The following is a 22002-nucleotide window of genomic DNA, read 5'->3' as shown; positions in this document are numbered from 1 at the left end:
CGCGCGGGGACGAGCTCGCCGACGGGGAGGAGCACGTCGGGGAGAGGGGAGTGAGAGGATGAGCTCGCCGACGGAGAGCCGCCGGGAGGTGGTCCGCCGTGAGACGGCGGTGGGAGGAAGGAGGAGCACCGAGGATACAGAGGAGGAGCACGCCGGGGCGGAGGGGAGGCACCGCCGTCCGCCGTAGCTCCGCCGGTGGCAGACCCGTCGGTGGGAGGAGCACGCCGGGGAGGTGGTCGCCCGGGAGAGGGAGACAGAGGAGGAGCACGCCGGGGCGGAGGGGAGGCACCGCCGTCCGCCGTAGCTCCGCCGGTGGCAGACCCGTCGGTGCCGGATCCACCGCGGGGGTGGGGCGCCGCCGTCCGCCGACGCCGGATCCGCCGCGGGGGTGGGGCGCCGCCGTCCGCCGACGCCGGATCCGCCGCGGGGTGGGGCGCCGTCGTCCGCCGATGCCGGATCCGCCGCGGGGGTGGGGCGGGGGGCTGTGCGGAGGTGGGGCGCCGCCTTCCGCCTGCGCGTCGCTGGGAGAGAAAACCGAGAGAGGGCGCGGATTTGGGGCGCAGGAGAGGAAATAGTTTTTTTTTTAATACTAGCACATATGTATAAACATCTTGTACTGTATAAAGCAGAAATTAAGGAATATATGCGACCAAGATATGGAATGCATCTTGACGGCCCACGTGAGGTGGCCCACATGGCAAGTAACCTTGGTGGCCTGGTTACCTGGTGCGTCCATGCACTGCCCACGCGAGTACGGGAGGGAGGAGATTTTCCCAACTTCCCGATCTATCCCTATTCTAATCTCGATCAGAGACGATGGAACACGGGGTCGCCTCACGCCCTCACGCCTGAGAACGCTCGCAAGTAGCAAAGTAGAGGACACAATCGAGGGAGAGGCAAACAGACAAAAAAAATACAATCGAGGGAGAAGCAAACAGATAAAAAAAATGATTGGACCGGAAGAAATTTCCTCGCTTTATTATTAGGTATAGATTAGGTATAGATATAGATGCGTGTTGCAACGTTTAGAAAAAAAATGTTGTTTAACGTAGTAAAAGAACTAATATGTGGAAAAAAAACAAAAACATAAATCACCAACTTTGCAGTCGGGGCGTGCAGCTGTAGACATCCGAATCGTTTAAGCCTTTCACAAATCTACGGTACTGTATTTGACATTTGTTATTTTATTTATAAGAAAGAGGAAAAAAAGAAAGAAAAGTATATAGAACCACGCACGGGGGAGGTGGAAACGGAAAAAAAAAGAAATCTATACCAGAAAAAATGACTCCGAGTTAGATACAAATTAGATTATTTATTACATACAGAACCACGCAGGGGGTGGTGGAAACGAAATGGAAAGAGAGAATTGAAACAGAAAATTGATATATCATGTAATTGGGCCGAATTAAATTATTTAAATTTTAAAGCCCACGATAAAGTTAGCGCAATAAAAGATTAATCTCGTATTGAAAATTAATAGAAGTTTGACTGAACTTAAATATGCGACTATTGTGATATGTCACGTGATATGAAAATATGACATATGAGTTGTGTAAATAATATGACTTGTGTAAATATAAGGTTTTTGCATCTCTAAACTAAGTAAGTGAGCTAATAGAAAGAGTGATGCTGGTAGTTAGTCGGAGGCGGACCGAAAAAATGGATAGACGAAAAAAATGGGTGAAAATTTTCTCTCTTTATTATTAGGTATAGATATAGATAGCAGCCGAGAGAAGAGCTGCCTGTGAACCAAAGGCACGGTAGGATAAATTCCTATAGGATTCATTCCATAAGATTCACACAACATGCCACCTTCAATCCTACATTTCCCCTATTCCTATCCTCTATTTCTCATGCCATCCAAAGGGGGCCTTAAAGGTCTATATAGATGTCAGCATAAAAATTCAGACTACACTTAATTGCAATAAACACAACACAGATTGTATTTGTTTAAGTAAGTTATGCATTAATGTTAGGAAACAAAGTTGTTGCAAAATTTAAAATATTACTCGCCTTGTTTGCTTCAAAAAAAATAAATATTAATTTTCTTCTAACGCTGACCTATTCTGAAACAAAAGCACTGTTGTATGACCAATGGTTCAAAATAACTATAGCGATAATAGGGAGTTTATTAAGTAGCATAGCATACACAGTCCTAACAGCACAATGGGAGGGTAAATAAATGGTATATGGGCATCTACACGACAGCCACCACCATGTTGTCACCTCGTTGCCGTCCAAGCCACTAAAGGCATGACCATGAACCACAGAGCCTGTCGCTGCCTCTTTGCCATCCATGCGACAAAGGGTGTACCCATCAAGCATCAAGCATGTTTGTCCCCTATGTAGGGTGACCATCAACGTGACAGGCCCTTAAATGCCTAGACAAAGGTCGGCGCACGCCCATGACTAATGAAGCATGCCCTAGGTGCCCAACAACCACCGCCACATATGTCACCTCACCACCGTCCATCACACTTCACCGGCCTGTTCGGCTGCTCTATAAGCCGGCTTATTTTCAGCCACAGAACAATATTTTTCTCTCACAACAAATCAGCAACTACAGTAAATCAGCGCTTAGTTTCAGCAAAAGCGAACAGGTTCCACGATGCCACTCATATCGGTGCAAAAGCCCTCCACAATAAATAACATCCTTAGGTTATGGACCACAAGCCATGTCCTTCTGTCCTTGCCAACCAGGCAACAAAAGGCCTGCCCGTCAAAGCGTTGAGCACGCCTACAAAACATGTCCTCGTGTCCTTGCCAACCAAGCAAAAAAATACGTGCCCATCAAAGCCTTGAGCACGCCTGTCCTATGTAGGGTAACCATGAGTATATAAACACTTAAATGCCTAGGCAATGGTCGCTTCATGCCCATGCCTGGTGGAGCATGCCCCTTAGGACATCCACAATAGTGCTAGCTACATAGGCGAGAGAAAAGATCGAAGATTATTTTATACATTCTTGTAATAGCAGACTTACATGCTTCACTCTCATCTATTTGTTCGTTACTAGTGATTACTCCCTCTCTTATTTTCCCCCTGCCCGCATCATAGTAGGTAGCCAAATAGCTAGATGTTGGAGACGCCCTTAGGTGCCCAACAACCACTTCCAAAAACGTCACCTCACCACCGCCCATCCTACTTCACAGAGGCACCCACATCGACGAAATAGCCCCCCACATTAAATAAGATCTTTGTGTTACCGCATACAGTGTTATTCCTGTCCCTATAAAAATAAGGTGCCGAAAGATGAATTCCTCAAACTTCGAACCATGCCTTAACTGATCTGCCTTTTCTATCAAGCCCCATTGCTCTTTCCCCCTTTATATGATCTCATAAAATAAACGACTCGCTACAAGTATAAGACGCCCTTCCTCTTGTCCACTGGCGTTAACAAGGTGAGAGGTATAACCATATTTACATAAATCCTACCATTTCATATATGTTCAAAACATGACATCCCCTTCTTTGCCTTGCAGATGGCGGAGGAAGACTGGACCACTAGCTACTGCCTGAACACGGCTGGTTTCCCGAAGCTTCTATATGCAACAATGACCAGGCTAGGTATTATGGACCACCCAGAATACGTTGGCAGGGAATATGAGCAGCATGGCACCAAGCGGTGTGAGGTGAGCGTCTACGTCGGAGCAAGTAAGGATTTTCCTAACACAATACCATGGGTAGTGTCTACCACGGGGTTCCGGTTCAAGGACACTTACCAAGTTGCCGCTCGCAAGGCTTTGAGGTACCTATGCCAAATTTATGAGAGGCAGATATGTCAAACACCAATGAGATTCTTTCCCCCTTTGGTAAGGAGAAGCCCTATATGGGAAGCTCGAATGAGGACCCTCCAAGGGCTTGAATTACAACAAGGTGACCCAACTATGGCGTTCATGTCTAACTATTTGCTTTCCCTAGATAAGCAGTATGATAGGCAGGCTACCAAGCTCAGAAAGTGCATTCGTAGAGCAGAGGGTGCTGAGAAGCAAATCAGAAACCTTGAAGTGCAGCTTGCGGAGGCTAAGGCACAGGCAGCTAGAGCAGAGAGCCAAGAAGCTGCATCAATTGAAGCCCTCAAGCAGGCCGAAGACCGACATACTCAACAGTTGAAGGATTTGTACCTTGTCACTAAGAAGAAAAGAAGGGCCCTCGCTTTGCAAGAGAGGGAGTGCCCCATACTAGAAGGAATCCCAGTTGCACCAGTGGAAAGAATCCAAGCAGCGATTGTGCATGGGCCACCTGTGTCTTCCCCGGCTAAAGCCTCGCAAGCAAATTCTAATAAGGAGTCAGGTGATCAAGGGGTCCTTGCACCCACTCAGCCATTGCCAGGGGATGCTGCCTGCTCTCATGCCATCCTTCCAAAGTGTTCCTCAGGCTGAAGCATGATCTGAGTGGCCACATCGCCTCTCAGGGAATGAATCTAATACGGTCCAAATGTATCCCCTTAAGGGTTATTGTACAAGTAATAAAATGTACCCATAGTGTAGTGCATTTGATGTCCGCCTAATATGTAGTCCAGCGTATTGTAATGCTTTGGCACTATTAGAGTTACCTGTTTGAGCCCCCCACTTCATTAGTTTTGTGTAGACGTCTTCCACTGTGGAGAATGATGTAATTGGTACTCTTTCCACCTATAGCATAGTCACACCTAATGTTGTGTGTTGAATTTGTGTGTTAATTGTTTGAGTCCAACTCCATCAATCGTTTTTCCAATAAGATGGTACTAATTTATTGCCCTAAAATAGGCATCATTTAGTGCCAACCAACACTCTAAGTTCCTTTACAACTCCATATTTTCCCAACACTTAGTGTACCAAGTAGGTCAGTTTTTTACCAAGATGCTACAAAATGTGTTGCATATCTTTGCTTGCCATGTTTCCTAAGATTTTGCATACCAAACACATCGCCTACAACGAAGCGTTGGCAGCAATGGCCATGCCATATTTTGTTTTCCCCTTTTTGAGGATTTGAACTACAAAATCTCAAAATGTCCTAGTTGCCAACATAAATCGTAGGATTCTTATTGCATGCTTCTTGATTACATGGGCAGCTAGGGCTTCCCATATGGTAACGGGCGCATTACAAGGATATACAGTATTATTGCACCCACTAGAGGAGGGATTAGGAAGGCAAAGATGGTGATGGCGAGTTCTTCTTCATCTAGGCACATGTTGAGCGTATCCACTTCTTCCTTCCCGCAGTGTACTCCACCTTCTTGTTGATGTCTTCTTAGGTGCTCTATGGCTTGCAACCCTTACGCTAGGCTTCTTCTTCAATTGTTGGAACTGGTTAAAACTTCATGTCTTTATGTGGGTGATTAGTGTTGATGGTAGGGTGTCTTGCGGTGATCGAAGAGGCAGCCGAGGGGGCGTTTTATAGGAGCTTGATGGCAGGGCCAAGGGATCGGGTGCGTGCCATCAACGGCGCCACTAACTGGCATCATTTTGAAGGAACTGGCTTCATGGAGGGGACAACAGCACCATCCTTTTTAGGCACGGAGGTCATGACTCAAGCGCTGCCACATAGCAGTGCTGTGGAATGCAGAAGGTACAACTGTGTGGTGCATAGAGGACGGCGCCATTGGCGGCCTTGTGGGGGACAAAGGTGATGGCTCGAGCGGCGTCGTGGGCCGGTGGTGCGCGTGGTGTTGTGTGCAGAGGGGACATTGGCGTCTGCAGAGACGATGACACTAGTGTGTGGGGAAGGATCGTGGATGCATGGATAACAACTGCGTGCGCGGCATCCACGACTTTCATATGCCACCATCTATGCACTTTAGCTGGCTTTATACTGTGGCTTGGTGCGCCGCGTCCGCCGTAATTCATGCCTATCATGGACCACGTCTTTCTACTCTTTTTCTGCGGCTTTGGTCGGTCCTTCGCTCTGCACCCATGCCAGACCCCCTTTTCTTGGGTCAGGCAAACCCTGTTGCTAGGCCCCACCTATCAACTTTTTCTGACCACGCGCTACAGACACATGGTGCACCCCACTTTTTCGCTATAGCCCCACTATAGGCAGGTGAAGCTTCTCGGAGAAGCCTTGCCCTAGCCCTCTACAAAATGAGAACCACCCCGGCTACCTTTCCCAAGCATCCCCCCTCATTGAACCACCTCACCAAAGTTCCTTCCTCCTTGACCAAAGCCCATGGCCTCATCGAAGCCACTGTGCCCTTGCCTTCAACCCACAAACCCTCCTAGCCAACCCGCAGGGATGGCTGAAGGAGTCTGGACTAGCAACACCTGCCAAGGCATAAAGGGATTTCCCAAGATTCTGTATACCACCACGCAGTGGCTGGGAATCCGAGAGGTCCCCGTGTATGAAGGTCGTGAGTTCATAGAGCATGACACTGAGCGGTGTGAGGTCATCGTCTACATCGGGAAAAGTGAGAACTCCACCAGCATTGATGGCTGGAGCACGACCACCATTGGTTTTCGTTTCCCTGATGCCTATCAAGCGGTAGCTCGCAAAGCTCTGCGACTCCTATGCCAAATCTATGTAGGACCCCTCGCCCATACCCCCATGAGGTTCTTTCCGCCTTCGGACAAGGACACTCCATTCTGGAGGACACGCCTAGAGGCTCTGCAAGGACGCCCTCTGCAAGCAATCGACCCTACTGTGGTGTCCCTAGCCACATATCTGTTGGCCTTGGATGAGCACCATGAGAAGCTGGCCTCTGAGTTGAGGAAGTGCGTCGCTCGAGCCGAAGGGGCGGAGGCCTTCATCAGGAAGCTCCATGTGAGCCTTGCCATGGCTCGCACCGAAACAGCCGCCGCCGAAAGCCGTGAGACTGTCACCGCTGAAGCCATGTGGGAAGCGGGGAACCGCTACGCCAAGCAGCTAAGAGAAGCTTACCTTGTCACTCGAGACCAACGGAGGATGTCTGCCTTAGACGGGCAACACCCCTCGATTCCGAGGGGGATACCCATCTATCCGTGGGAGAGGGAGAGCAGTGTGGCAGCGCCTCAAGCACCACCACCCACTCCCATAGAGGCCTCTGAAGTGGAGTCTCCCCTTCCATGCACACAGCCCAAGCCTGCCAGAGAATTTCAAGAGAGCAGCCGTGAAGCCATCTGTCTCGAGGAAGTAGATTAGTTGCTCCCCTAGAGTTGTATCTTTTCTGTTTCTTTGTGTTGTTGAGTTTTAGCGATGTCGTATCCTGCTGTTATGTCGTCCTGCTTTGTATTCTGCAATTGTGCCCTTGAATGAACTACTCCCCTTGTGTTGGTGTGCCTTTGTGTTTTTTTAAAAAAAAAGCCACATTCAAAACAAACCAATGCTAACTACCTGTGAACATACAAAAGAAATGGAATCCCAAGTCCATTGTAGTTGTTGCTCAAAAGAAATAAAGTGCATAACAAATTATCGTAAAAACATAAAAATGGTAAGCACGTATTTGGTGTGAAATAAATCTACAATGACAGTAATAAAGACATATTTCTTAAGTTGGTCACCCGCAGCGAAGCGCGGGCAAAAGTGGCTAGTATAGATTTATGGCGTGCAATGTGCATACGGCTCCATCTACGGGTTGAACAATTGCGCTGAACACGGATGGTTGGAGCAGTGCTGCGAATAGTAGTAGAGGCGATGAGCCTTATAATCAGTGGAGCTCCGGTTACTGTTACCTACAATGGTAGTGCTAATCAAGAACCCTAATCATAGATCAGATCACATCACAGTCGACACGGCACACACCAGCGCTGCCGATCAGACGGCAGAGTCCGCGCCGCGGCGCATCCGGTTGCGCCTACCGTGCCTATGCAATGCCGCCCGCGCGTCACCCGACGGGAGGAACGCCGCGGCCTCCGCGCCGACGCTGCACTCCGGCAGCGGCGCAGGGTACCGGAGGCGGTCGTAGCAGTAGCCGTACGTCATGTACCGCGCCCGGAACGCCTCCATCGCCGAACGCCGCGCGGGCGACATCGCGGCAGCGTGGCCGTAGGCATCACCGTCGCTGGCACTGCCACTGCCAGGCGTCGCGCACGCCGTAGCGGGGCCGACAGCGCAGCCGCGGAGCTCGAGGTCAGCGAACTCGGCAACGTAGGGCGCGTACTTGTAGTCCACCTTGTAGCGGCCCCCCGAGGTGGCCCAGCTGGAGCCGTCCCAGATGGTGGCGTACAGCGACATGGGCTTGGACGGGAACTGTGCATCCATGGCCTCCGTCCGCACCACCTCCCTGATCGGTGTGTCGTCGACGTAGAATCTGCAGGAGGCACGGGCAAAGGTTGTTCAACTTCAACAAGGTGAACTTTTTGAATAAAGCCCATTCTTACTGAATTCAAATATTAGTGGCAAATGCGAGCTTATAAAAGTAACAGAAGATAATCTGAGTTCTGAAGTTTGAATTCCTACGTAGGCACAAGTGGTGCCATGATTAAGGCTTATCAGTCGTCTATCTACTGACAGGTTGAATTTTAAGCACTGGAGATTGGTAGGCATTGTCAAAGCTTTAGACTTTGGGATTGTACGACTGCGGGGCAGTAGGATGAGTCATGTTCCTTTGAAAACTAAAAAGGACATGCATGAACTGATGAACCTGAAAACAGGAGAGGGGCTCATGGCAAAATGCATGGTGAAACTGAAAAGCAGGTGGTCTATTGATGGTAGAGGCCTTTTTTGCTTCTCCATGCTACCAAGAAATCAAAAGGTTGCTTGTGAGTTCTTCAGGGCACAGGCGTAAAGCAGGTGTCCAATGCAATCATGCCGGGGAAGGAGGCATGCGACTATGCGAGTATTGGTGGGAGGATCAGAGATAAGAAGCTCATGCACATGTTGTGATGGATGGATGTTCAGGGTAGTGGGCATTGCAGCAGTAAATGAACCACTTTTGATGTCCACTTTTTTTCACGTGAAGATATATACGCAAGCAAGACGCATCTGCGATTTACAGCATTTCAATCACTCAGGCGAAACAAACGCCACATTTTAGAGTTTTGTTTAAAGAATGTACTATCTGATTCAGAACAGAAGATTTGAAACGTTAGTCTAGGGCCTTGTTTAGATCACCTTCAAATTCCAAGTTTTTTCACTCTCTCTTCATCGCATTAATTTTTGGACGCATGTATGGAGCATTAAATGTAGGTAAAAAAAATAACTAATTGCACAGTTTAGTTGTAAATCACGAGACGAATCTTTTGAGCCTAATTAGTACATAATCGGACAAAGTTTGTCAAATACAAACGAAACATGCTACAGTATCCAGATTATAAAAATTTACAATCTAAACAAGGCCTAGGTGCAAAAGATGTCAGTGCAGAGACGAGCTACTGTAAGATGAGGTGACAGATATCATTGGCTATTGCCTAAACAGAAGCTTGTGCTCTTTACGGTCTATTCGGTTGGCTGGTTCATATCGTTGCTGGTTTGTGAAGAAGTGCTGCTGACTGATTTGTGTGAGAGAAAAATACTGTTCTGGCTGAAAATTTACGATCGTTTACGATAAGCCACAGCCAAACGAACATGCTGAATTTATACACTGTGCAGTTCACATTTAAACGAGTTATACTTTGTCACACTTTGCACCGCACAAACATTTGGGTACCCTTTGTGGTAATCCCACCTCTAGTCAATTTTGGGGCCACAGGACTTACATGATTAAAGTGACAACAGGCAAAGGAATCTAGAAGCTGTAAAGACGAAGAGGCCAATATCTCTCAATCATGATTCATGAGAGCCAAAAATTAAAAGAAAAGAGAGAGAAAAAAGAGGGTGAGATGGGAAAGAATCAAACAAAAAGTACCTTAACCTAATAATGATGAAGACTGTAAGGCTACGTTTGACCGCCATTATAAGCCGGCTTATCAGCCATAGTACGGTATTTCTCTCTCTCAGTAAATCAGTCGTACAAATCAGCACAAGCGACTTATAGAGCCTAAGTTGCACCAGTAAACCGTAGTAGAGAGAGAGAGAGCACGAAAACAGACAAGCCATATCCAGTGCTGTTCAGTATCATACTAACAAGGAAGTAAGCCTAGCTCAACTGTTTAGACGAGAGGTGTGGCAATACACCCAACCACATAGGTCCAAATTCCGTCTTAGGCTAAATTTAGGTGTCTATTTCTCTTCTTAATAAAAAACCACTTGTTTCTCCTAGGTTGGATCTAATTTTTTTTACATCGTACTAGTACTGACACCATGCCATCAAGGGGGCACAAAAACGTCTGTATGAATGTATCACCTAATCATCATAGTCGAGCTTTTCTTTTTGGTTAATATATGTACTTGTTGTTTCAGTGCCCAATTTTTCCTATGCACACTTCAAATTTACCAAATGTTCCTAGTAAGTAGGTTTTTATTTAGGCACAATGTAACACCTCAGGTGTTTGCCACCAGTTAAGCAATGGATTTGAGCTAAAACATGGTATATTAAGTGATAATGAAGATGTCAAGGTCGAACCTATAGAAACGAGCCCCAACCTAAACTTGGATATTACACCTTTGCTCGCCTATAGACCCCTTTTCAAGATATATGCCTGGGTGGTGTGATTGGAATATCTTCATGTGTCTCACATCAATACCCATCTATATTGATCCATGGAAAAGTTTCGTGAAGTTTGGAATCAAGAAGTCACATGAAATGACGAGTTATGTCCTTGCTTGAATAATTTTATAAAGTGAATGGAATTCTTGATCGTCAACCAAATCTTGCAACCTTGCCCAAATGACTCTAGATGAACTCTACAACAAAAGTCATGAAAGGTTCATGTTGAGGAGAAGTCAAGAAAATACCTCAATCGGTCAATAACTTTAATTTAAGCTTTATAGTGACGATACTTTGACCTATGTTGACCAACCACGTACAGTGCTTGCATGGAGTTGCACCTTTAATAAAAGTTGAAGTTTGAGTGGAGTAGAACAAACTTTGTTTTTGGACCCAGAGCCAGATCAACTTGGAACTAAGTCAAATCGAGGCTCGAACTTTGGGTTGACAGCTGTTTTCAGTACTTAGAAAATTTTCTAAGTCTGGAATCCATTGTCATCGCTGTTGGCATTCCGCGTTCTCCGAAATTCATTAAGCAACTTGAGTTGGTCCAAAAAGAGAAGTTGAAGGTTATACTATGGAGAAGAGCATGCAAAAAGTTGCACTGAGTTTGACCGAGTTTTGACCTCCGAAAGTGAATTTCCGTGACCATTATCAAGGCGCTGACACTGACAGTTTGTGGCCTAATTACCCGCTGTTGAAGAGCTCTAATGACCTTGGTCTCTAAATGAAAAATGAAGAGCAGTTCGTGGGCTACAAACTTCATTTTTGGCCCAAGGACTGATTCGGCCTGGAAGTGGCCCAAATTGGTTCCCCACGTCGCCCTCACCGGTGCCCGCCACCTGTTCGACCGCTTGCCGACGTGGTCGCCGCGCATGGACACCACGCGCCCACCTCCTCGCCGCGTGTCCCGGCCGCCCTGCCGCGCCCCTGCTGCTCCATAATGGAGGCCGAGCTATCCCAGACGCTCCCCACTCCTCCCTGCTCTCCTCCTCCCTCGCCCTCTGCGCTGCACGCGCGCGCCAGAGCGCGCCCGCCATGGACGCCGCCGCCGAGCTCCGCGGTCACTGCGTTCCCGCTACTCCGCGCCTCTCCACTCCTCCTGAGGACTACCAGCAGCTTCGCCGCCATCTCCTTCACGTCGTGCTCGTGCTCGCCGTCGCAAACCGCCACCGTGGCCATGGAAGCTCCGGCCGCCGCCGCTGCAGCCGCCGCCCGCGCGTGGCCAAGCCGCCGTGGGCCACCTCGGGCCGAGCCGAGGCCTCCGGCGGGTGCGTAGGGGCCCCCTAGTGCTCCCCCGCCCCTCAGCCGCCAACGACGTGCCTTCTCCGGCCGGATTCCGCGAGCTCCGACGGCCTCCCCTGCTCAAAATCCCGTCAGGGACCTCCTACAAGAATTCGACGAAGTTCAGGGTCCTAACTGCGAAGTCAGTGACTCATGTGAATAGTACCGTAAGGACTGGTTTGTAATTATTTTGCAGGAACTTTGGAAATTCATAGTAAATCGTAGAAAATTCGTAAAATAGTAAATGAGGACTTTTTGGAATCCTTGTGAAATTGTCTGTGCAGTGGATCTATAATATGGCATGTTTTAGTTTAAATATTTTACAGTAAAAATAGATTTGTGCAGTAAGGTTGTAATGCTAGTTGAATTTGTTATTTTTCATAACTGTAGATCTAGGGCTCCAAATGAAGTGAAATTTTTGTGGCATGCTACTCATATGATAGTTGATGTGTGGTAAAAATTTCATGAGTATTGGATGAAGTATGAGTGAGTTATTGGTTTATCTTGCTCTCACATGAATTCTTGCTTTAGCAACTTGTCTTTTTCATCGAGGTTGCTATACATATCCAAATGGATTGAAATTTGTACAGTAGACTATTGAGAGGATATGTGAGCCACTGTAATTTTTGTAGAAGTTATTGTGCACTTTTGGTATATGTTCATTAAGTCACCTTGTTATCTAAAATAAATTAAGAAATGCATTAAAAGAATTTATTTGGTCATGGACACTAGGTTTTCTGGTGTTCTTTAGTCATGTGTGACATGTTGGTAAAGTTGGTTTTGCCCAATTATGTATTTGCAACATAAGTTAATAATTAATTTCTTGCCGATATGGTTTATGGACAGATCTGGGAACCTAGCAAAGTTCTTTATGATAATGTGCTTTGTTGTGAAACTTGTTTATACAAAAGTTGTAGATAATTCATGTATCTAGCTGCTGTTAAAATTTGGTGGTATTTGGCTTTGTGGTTTAAGAGTTATAGCTGTTTAAAGTTGGGTTTCAGAAATGGCTGTTTTCTGTCAATTGTAGACCAGTTTCTGTAAATGGATATATTTGACTTAGTTAACTTGAGAATTATGCTAAGATGATTTAATATGAATTGTAGAAAAATTCATAAGCTTTCCATAATGTCTTCTTGCAAGTCATTTGGATTTGTGTAACTCCAGTTATAGCTAAATCTTGTAGCTGCTGTTTGCATATCCAGAAATTGACAGATTCCAATTATAGTTGTTTGCTTGTATATTGCTAAGTGTGGCTTTGTTGGTGATCAAGTTATGATACTGGTGACCTTGTTAAACTTGTGTCATGCTTGATGTGCTTGCTCTCTATAGTTAGTTGTGTGATGTTAGTTAAATAGCTATCGGTGTCTATGTCTTGCATAATCTTGTGTTTGTCTTAAATGCTTATGTGTGATGCATCTTGTGTTACCATTCATCACATTCATACACATGCATATTGCATCTCATCTAGGTACGCTAGATGAACCACGTGAAGGATGTGATGTTGGAGCCAAACCCGAAGACGGTGTTTGATGGATCTCTCCCGAAGATGGAAGGACTAAGCGAGTGCTAGGACCGGAGACGTCACCAGGACGGTGCAAGCTAACTGAACTGACTTATGTCGGATCCCAGGCAAGCCCCGGAGCATTATATGTCTCCTAATTTATAAAAGCAATTCTTTCTATATATGAGTTATATATTGTTGCATTAAGTTGTAGGAGTTGATTGAAACCGTTGATGCATTTATTACTATCCTTGCCTACCTTATTACCTTTTTACCCTGTTAGGTCAGGATCGAATAACTGCTTAGCCTTGCTTAGACCGGTAGCGATCGGTGATATCCGGTCACCTACATTGATAGGTGGTTACTGGAAGAATTTAGCTATGGAAAGAATGATATCCTGGAATTAACCATGTGTGATGGATAATTGGAGACCGAACGGAAAAAGTTGGAGGCAACCAGACAGGGTTCTGGGGTGCTGTTAGTTTCCGTCTGTGTCGATTAAGGACCGACCGTTGTTGGGCCTTGAGTCATGTTGAACGCATGCCTTACATTTAGCTGGCCGGATAAAGTACCTTCCGACCGCGAAGCTGGGAGATTTTTCGGGCCGAGCAGATTGCCCGCAACGCACTGTGCCGGAGCAGGTGTGGTAGGACACGGGGGCGGGATGATAAGGCCAAAGTGCAGTCGGTCGGCCCCCGGGTACATGTGGTTCCTGGCAAACTCGAGATTCCTGGAAAGTTGACTCGGTGATCAATATCTCACTTTAGCGGGTGAGTGAGGTTTGTGTAAGGAATAAATCACCAGCTGGTTAGGAATCGATTCGAATCGCCATCGCTCCTGGATAGTGAGCACTTGACTCGAGTTACTGCATCGTAGTAATTATTATGGAACAATGATGGTTATCTGGATGATATGGGATATGCTAAATCTAAATTGGTAACTGGATGTTATTGGTTAATCAAGTGATTGCTATAGTACAGGTGCTTACCTAGATGGATAGGTCATAATAAAGATGATGCAAAGTACTTAAAAATGGTTTCTTCATGATAGCTTATGCTTTTCGCAAACAAGTCAGCTAGCCCCCTAAAGAAAGCCATGCATAATCCTTGGTGTCACTTTATTTCTGGTTTACGACGGATAAGTCTGGCTGAGTACATTCGAGTACTCAGGGTTTATCCCACCTTGTTGCAGGTGATGTTCTCGACCTGTTGATGATGGTGGCTAACCGCCGGTGGGCTCGGTGATTCTATACTTACTTCTCATCTATATGCTTTTGTCGGATGATGTCACTTATGCTAGCACTATATTTGGAACTTATATTAATGTAATCATTTGAAAGCTATGTTGTTTTCACTAAGCGGTTTTGAAACCCAAACTTGTACTATTAGTTGTTAACCCCTTTGTAATATTATTTCCGCTGCAACTCGATGTATGTGATGTGTATTTGTTTAATCACGCGATCTTGGTTGTGATGTTGATTTACCGAGGTCTTTCGGGACACTCGACGGACTACCGGGTTTATATGAGTGAAAGTATGGGTGTGTCAACGTGTTAGCGGGGACAACCGTACTTGATCTTGTATAAATTGGGCGATTCTGTCACACACAATAGCCATTTTGGTCCTCAACTATTACTCGAGACTCAATTTTATTCCTAAACTTTCGAAACAGCCGTTTAAGTCCTCAAACTTTAGTTTTATGATCAATTTCATCCTACAACTATGAAGATGATCGCTTTAGTCCTCAAACTTTGCATTTTGGGATCAATTTCATCCATAAACTATCAAAGTGCATTTAACTTTTATTTTCAACTCAATTTTGTCTATTAAAAAAGAGAACCTTATATTTTAGGTACAATTTCATCCATAAATTATCAAAATTATAGATCTGCTATTGTTTCAATATATCCATGTATTCTTAATGAATAAATAGTGTTCGATGCAACTGTAATTGCTTCCGTAATATCATGTAATCGGATATATATAAATGGTATCATTATAAGGTAACACTAAAAATAACATTTTGGAATTATTAATGGCCGCGAAAGAATTTTTTGATGAATATTATTTTTCTATCTCTAATCGTTGGTAGTGTGGAGCTAACTAGGTGCAACAGTACAGCGTTCCACGTAGAATGCAGACAACGTTGCGTTGAAAATAAAAGTTTAAAGAACAAAATACACTTTGATAGTTTATAAATGAAATTGAACCCAAAATGCAAAGTTCGAGGACTAAAACGATCATCTTCATATTTTTAGGATGAAATTGAGCCTAAAAGTAAAGTTTGACTACTAAAACGGTCGTTTCAAAAGTTTAAGGACGAAACTGAGCCTCGAGAAATAGTTGAGAGACCAAAATAGCTATTCTGCCTTTTATTTACTTGTCTCCCAAGCCCAAGGACAGCCAGATCACCTCAAAACTGTGTTCCAGATTTGCAACCATATACATCCTGATACGTGCTAGTACGTACTGTAGAAAACATTATCATGTAAAACAGTTTCAGGGCGGTTCTTCTTACATGATCCTGTGGCGGCTCCAGTGGATGGCGTAGCGGTGGAAGTCCTCCGTGGGGTCGAACCAGAGGCCGTAGCGCTCCTCCCGTCCGACCGCCGTGCTGCCGTTACCGTACACGTTGGTCTGCACCCGCCACTCCCTGCCCCGCACGTTCCCGAGGAACTCGAAGTCCAGCTCGTCGTGCGTCCGCTCGTACACGTCCCCGTTGGACAGCTGCATTGCATCGCATCACGCCATCACCCACACAGCCGGGTTCGTCAAATACAAAACATCGCATTGGTTCGTGTGCCAGATCAGGCTTGTGCAGTGTGGGGGGTTGCTCACGTAGAAGGCGACGACGACGCCGGCGGTGTGGTCGGCGGGCAGCTTGATGCGGGCGCTGAAGCTCCCGTGGAGGTACGCGGCCTGCGACGCGAACCCGGCGCCTGCGCGCAACGGAGCAGAGCAAGCAACGATGAGGTTCACGAACAGAGCAGGAACAACACGAAACACGGCTTGCCATTGCCATCGATCGGGCGACAACAGAACAGAACAGCAAAGCCGGAGACCCACCTGTCCGCTCGTCGAGGGAGATGTGCACCCTCTTGCCCCCGCCGTGGAGCGCGAGGTTGGAGTCCCCGAACAGCTGCGTGTAGCCCTCCCCGAAGGAGAGGGACGACGTCTCCGACGGGGGAACAAGCTTGCCCGTGGCGGCAGCAGCTGACAGACACGCCGCCGCCGCCAGGAAGGCTAGGAATAGGAAGGAACAAGCCATCGGGCGGCACTGATCTCCGCTGCTTGCTCTGCTCTGCTCCGCACACCGCGCGCTCCCTGTTCTTCGCTCTCTGTCCCTCCCTAGCTAGCTTTCAAATGGGCTGGAAAGGAGGGCAGCTTTTCATGCGCAGGGTGTGGAATTGGGGAGCTTGGCGAGGAGGACTGTGACGACATGTATGATGAGCAGCTATCTCTCTTTATTGGGAGCTGCGCAACTTGCACCGGCAGCAGTGAAGCGTTGTAGTACTGTACTACGTACGGTTTGAGCAGTGTGCCGTGGCCGCATAGGTCCCACAGCCCTATATGGCCTAGTATGCGCTGCGCATCAAAGAAATGCTGGATGTTTTTCTCCTGCTCGCTGGGCCCACGAAAGAATGTAACTATGTATTACGTGTCAACAAAAAGTAGTTCACATTTAACCAAATTTCTAGTAAATATTATTTATATTTATGGTTCTAAAATAATTTATTATAAAAATACATTTCTTAATTATTCTAATGATATTTATTTAATATCATTAATTTTGATATATTTTTATCTATATAACCGATTGAACTTAAGATAAAAACCATGACACAGTGCTAGAATTTTATTATTTCTTGTATGGAGGGAGTACAGTACAAATCACATCTGAGTACTGTACCTAGCTGCACTAGTCCAACGTCTCCCTGATTCATCTTCGATCTACCCAGCTCTCGCTCACGCCTTCTCCACTGTAAATGCGTGTTTGCCTAACGCCGCTGTGAGCCTGTGACTGTGATGCGCCTGCGCGAGGATTGTATGTTACGTCGCCTGTCTGACCCATCAGATTACCCGAATCCGGGCGCCACTTCCATCCCTCCCGTTGCGTCAAACAATGATAGCACACGCGTTTGGCATTTGGCATTTGGCATTTGGCAGCGAGCGAGATCTTCCTATCCACGCATGCAATGTAAAGTGTCTCGCGCTCGCCTAACAACTGTGCAAATCTGGCCCGGACGCCCGGTCCATGTCTCCATGACCACCAGCGAGCCCTTGGTTCAAATCAAAACCAAAACGTGGGTGGGCGCTGCCAGCGCCAGCTGATCGGACAAGATGCATTCGGATCTGACAAGGCGGCAGCAGAACTGATAAGGTAGGTGCGTGTACAACCAACTCCGCGAACTCGAGGGGATTCAGTTGGTTGCCATTGATTGTGCGACGCTGTGGCGCGCGAGAGCGCCGGCAATTTAGGGGGATCGACGCACACAACGAACTGGGAGCTCAGGACGGGAGGGACCATGCCGATTGCCGCGCCATGGGACTATGGGAGGGATGGATGGGCGAGGAAGGCGCCGATGAGGCGGGCGGATGACGAGCCTCCGTTCTATTGAGTGAATTCAGATGGCCGCCGTGCAACCGCATGGCAGGCTCCGCTCAGCTGGAAACCCAGGAACCGAGACATGTAACGTCCGCGCTTCAATGCGGGATTGATTGCCGAGCCGGCCGTTGAGGCGACGAAACGAACGGAGGGCACTCTCTTTCCTGATTTCCTCCCTCCAATCCAATGGCTGGCTGTGGCTGCCTAGCCTTTTCACCATGGTCCATGGACGGATGGACGGTCACAGTGACGGAGTGTCGTCAGCAGTCGGTTTGCTCGATAAGTTATAGCTGAAAGTACCATTGACAGATTTATTATAAAAAAATAATATTTATTAATTTAAAAAGTACAACTTATAAAAACAGTGAAGAGTGCGACTAAAAGCAGCATGTGATGAAACTAGGCGTTGGTAATGGCCGGCCGGTCAGCGGCGTGAATGCGGTGTCTGGGCCTCTGGGTCGGGACAGCGACGAACCACACGCCGCATCGCAAACTAGCTAAGGGCACTCCCAATGCAGAAACCACTATAGTTTCTATGGGCATTAATTGTACTGTCACCTAAGCATTTTGTTGATGTGGCAAGGTAGTTATTGAAGAGAGAGAACAAAAATCATAGAAACCGGGTCTAAGTTAGAAACCATGTCTACACGAGAACCAAGACACGAAGGGATGTGATTGGTAAAGAATAGAGAGAAAGTGTACGTGATTGGATAAAAAGTTGTTCTGTAGAAACTATCCATTGAAACCATGGTTTCTATACATAGTGTCTATAAAAATTAATAGGTATAGAAACTATACGTAGTTTCTAGCATTGGCAGTGCCCTAACGGCCAGGCCGTGGCGGACAAGGAGGGGACAGGGCGGGCCCCCAGCGGCGCCAAACAACCGTTCGTTCCCTTCTCGCCCTCCGGCGCGCGCTTTTGGACCATCTGCACGAGCGCTGATCCCGGGGCAGCAGGCTGTCGCGGCCGCGGTGAACTGGCTGGTGGCTGCCCGGCTGGCCTCTAGCTTTCGCCGCGCCTCCAGCCAGCGGTTCTGGGCCGCCGTGCCGTGCCGTTCGATGTGGGTGGCCCGCTAGCGCCTGCTTTTCTGCCGCGCTCTCGCCTCGTCGCTCCTGCGCTGATCGCTACGGATGCAGGCCTTTTGGTGGCGTGCTGAGCTGGAGGCCTTGTCCGCGCGTGGAGCTTTGCTCATGGCCGTTTCTCCCTTTCGAGTAGTGGTGCCTGCGGTCACGGCCAGGTCTTGTTCGCTAGTGGCTGCCGCTATCCAAGCCACTGTTTCCACTCTCCTCTCTCTTAGTCTTAGCACCAAAGTGCAAAGGAAAAATAGGAACGAGTGTACTGGTAACTTGGATCAACACGAGTCGTTCCTCCTATTCTTTGAACAGTTTCAGCTCAGCCTAAACTCCATCCAGGCAGAACTCGACTGTGATCTTGTCACTCTACTAGTATTCTCGTGGAGCGAATCAACAGGTTGCCCCTGCCAACTTCGGGGCCGTTGAGTGGTGGGCCGGCCCGCCGTTTCGTAATGGACTAATGGGTGAGTTTGCCCGCATGGGCTGGGCGCCTGAGCACAGGCTGGCATCTTACCCCAAACATTTTTTTTCGGCATGAGGTATGAACGGAAAAATAGTACAAAGTATTGTAGCAAGTTCAAGATAAAAACAAGAATTAGAACGCTAGAAGCTGTTAGTTGATCTCCACCCGGCGCCCTATTGGGACCTTGGATCTGCACCCTGATCAGGGACACCCAACCTTAATATAGTTGGTGGGCCCCTGTCGTACAACACTATAAAGAGAGGTGGGGGTCAGGGCTCTAACAACGAGGTTGACCGGAGCCGTCGTGACTCACCAACAGAAAACCTAACCCGATCTAAAGAGGGTGTTGCCAGCGACGGAAAGACCCACTGACTTCGCTGCCACCAACCTCACCGTTGCCTCTGCATCGCCACTAGACCTCGCCACCACTACGTTGGACTCCACTGCGCCGAGCTGCCACGACACCGGCGTCCAAGCCGCTGCGGCGCCATGGACCGAATGATGACCTAGGGCGAGGTACATCAACAGTTTTCCCATCTAAGTAAGATGCTTACCCCTGATCTACGTTTTAGAGGCACTGTGTTTTCCAGCAATGGTACTAGAGCCAGGTTAACAGTGTGTAGATCTAGTATGGGATAGAGAATTAAAAAGAAATCGAAGAAAAGCTCAGAGGGTTCGATCCGGTTTGGATTGAAACCCTAACCCTAACCGGGTAAAAGAAAATAGAAAAGAGACCAGGAGGGTGGCGGGCGTCACTGACTACCGGTCGCCACCGCCACCGCGCGGGGAAAGGTGCTGCGCCGCTGTCTTCGTCGGTGCACGGCAAGAAAAGAACAGACCCTGTTTGGATCTGAGAAGAGAAGAGTAAGGGTAGATCTCAGCAGGGGCTAGAAACAATTAGAAAAGGAAAGAATGAATTAGATCCTTTTGGATCTGAGCAGACAGAAGGGGTTCCCTGACCCTAACTCTAACTAGGTGAAGGAAAGAATAAAAGAAGAAGGATTCGGCCTAGAAGAGAATCAAAGTCAAACCCTAAACCCGTGAAGACACTCTGGGGAAGAAAAACAGTGGGTCTGATTCCGAACCCTAACCCTAGATCTAAACCCTAATCTCCAACACCGGTTCGGATAAGAGAAGTAGAATCCAAATTCAAAAGAAGAAGGGGATGTGAAAGAAGAGGAAAGGGACCAACCTCGCCATGCGTTGGGCTGACCCTTTGTTGGCGTGGGAGAAGAAGGCCAAATCGGGGGAGCTATTTTGCCCAGGCTCGGTCAAGGGGGCGCCGTGGCCTGGCCGCTCGATGACGGTGCGCTCACTCGCTGGGGAGCGCTCACGCCGGCGCAATGGCTCTCGCTCGGTGTAGACTCAGCGTGAGAGAGCGAAGAGAGAGAGGTAGAGAGTGAAAATGCGGTTCTAGGGTTTGGGGAGGCAGGCCGGGGCGGGGGTGGAGTTTTTGTTCACCCTATCGGCGCGCTCGACCGATCGATCGGAACGGACGGGCGATGATGATAGGGCCGGCTTATGGCCCAGGCGGAGCGGTGCGGGGCGCGCACGTGTGGGCCGAATTCCCGGCCTAGGCCCAGGTTGCGGCCTGGGTGCGGGGACCCGCGCGCTCGTGGCTGCTGGGCCAGAGTTTCACGCTGGGCCACGCTTGCGCAACCGGGCCGCACACTGTTGTTGCTGGGATGGTACTGTAGCAGAAGGCCAGGCCACAATGAACAGTAAATAAAGTTCTGAGTTTATTTAATTTTTAGAAGCAAATTTCGATGAATTTTGTCTAGTTTAATATCTCTGTTAAAATTTGAACCAACGGGATAATTTTTCGGAGAATATTTGAGAAAAGTTTAATGCTTCTGAAAAATAGATAATGTATTTTTTCATGTTTCCGCTACTAAAGAAATTGTTTATTCTCCAGTTATTTTGAACCAACGTGATATTTAATTGGAGTAAAAGAGATTTTGACATGATTATGATGTTGTTATTTTCTTACCAACGTTGTTAATAACAATATCATAATTTTAATGATTTTATGCATTAATTCTATTTCTGCCCAACTATGATATAGAATTAGTGTATAAGAACAGTTATATGTTTTAATTTTGACTACGTTGGAATCAAGGCATGCAATTGTTGTTATTTTTTTATGTTAAGAAAAAGACTGACCTGACCTTCATCTTGGCTGAGGTGGACTGAGTAGTCACCTCACCATGTTCCACTGAGCATGTGGCACCGGTGAGGGAGACAAACGAGGCTGATGCCACTTGGGCAACTAAAGAGAGGGATTTTGAATCCCAAAAGATGTCCTATGACCTTGAGCATAGGAAGTAGGTCACTGCCAACAAGAAATGTTTGATTGTGATAAAAAAATGATTGAGCCTGCAATTGTGGGCTCACTCCCAAAGTGTGACACGGTCACCGAGTACCTTGATAGAATAAAGAGTCAATTTACTAGCTCTTCAAAGACATATGTTATCTAGCTGATAAAGCAGCTAGTGACAGAGAGGTACTCTGAAAATGGTGGCATAAGAGAGCACATACTATTTGTTATCACTACGTGATGATGGGAATGTTGTATACAATGATGGGAACGTTGC

The 22002-nt window shown here is 47.3% G+C and overlaps 1 protein-coding gene across 1 annotated transcript; it reads right to left on the bottom strand.

The window, feature by feature from the left end:
* Positions 1-7532: 7532 nt before the first annotated feature.
* Positions 7533-16718, bottom strand: LOC136534936 (probable xyloglucan endotransglucosylase/hydrolase protein 28). The gene is made up of 4 exons (XM_066527294.1): positions 16332-16718; positions 16104-16204; positions 15784-15992; positions 7533-8202 (listed from the first exon to the last, which is right to left on the bottom strand). Exons 1-4 carry the CDS (start codon positions 16531-16533, stop codon positions 7707-7709), a joined length of 1008 nt encoding a protein of 335 aa, XP_066383391.1. The 5' UTR covers positions 16534-16718; the 3' UTR covers positions 7533-7706.
* Between the last annotated feature and the right edge of the window lie 5284 nt (positions 16719-22002).

The sequence above is a fragment of the Miscanthus floridulus genome, chromosome 2, assembly GCF_019320115.1.
Source record: "Miscanthus floridulus cultivar M001 chromosome 2, ASM1932011v1, whole genome shotgun sequence".
NCBI classification, from domain to species: domain Eukaryota; kingdom Viridiplantae; phylum Streptophyta; class Magnoliopsida; order Poales; family Poaceae; genus Miscanthus; species Miscanthus floridulus.
This window is presented reverse-complemented; position numbering and strand designations above follow the sequence as displayed.

Bases quoted from the DNA above. Each gene is read 5' to 3' on its own strand.
- LOC136534936 (XM_066527294.1), bottom strand. From the start codon at position 16,533: ATGGCTTGTTCCTTCCTATTCCTAGCCTTCCTGGCGGCGGCGGCGTGT. The intron at 16,205-16,331 runs GTGGGTCTCCGG...CGTTGCGCGCAG, and splicing joins CTCCCTCGACGAGCGGACAG to GCGCCGGGTTCGCGTCGCAG. The intron at 8,203-15,783 runs GTAAGAAGAACC...TGCCTCCTGCAG, and splicing joins TGGAGCCGCCACAGGATCAT to ATTCTACGTCGACGACACAC.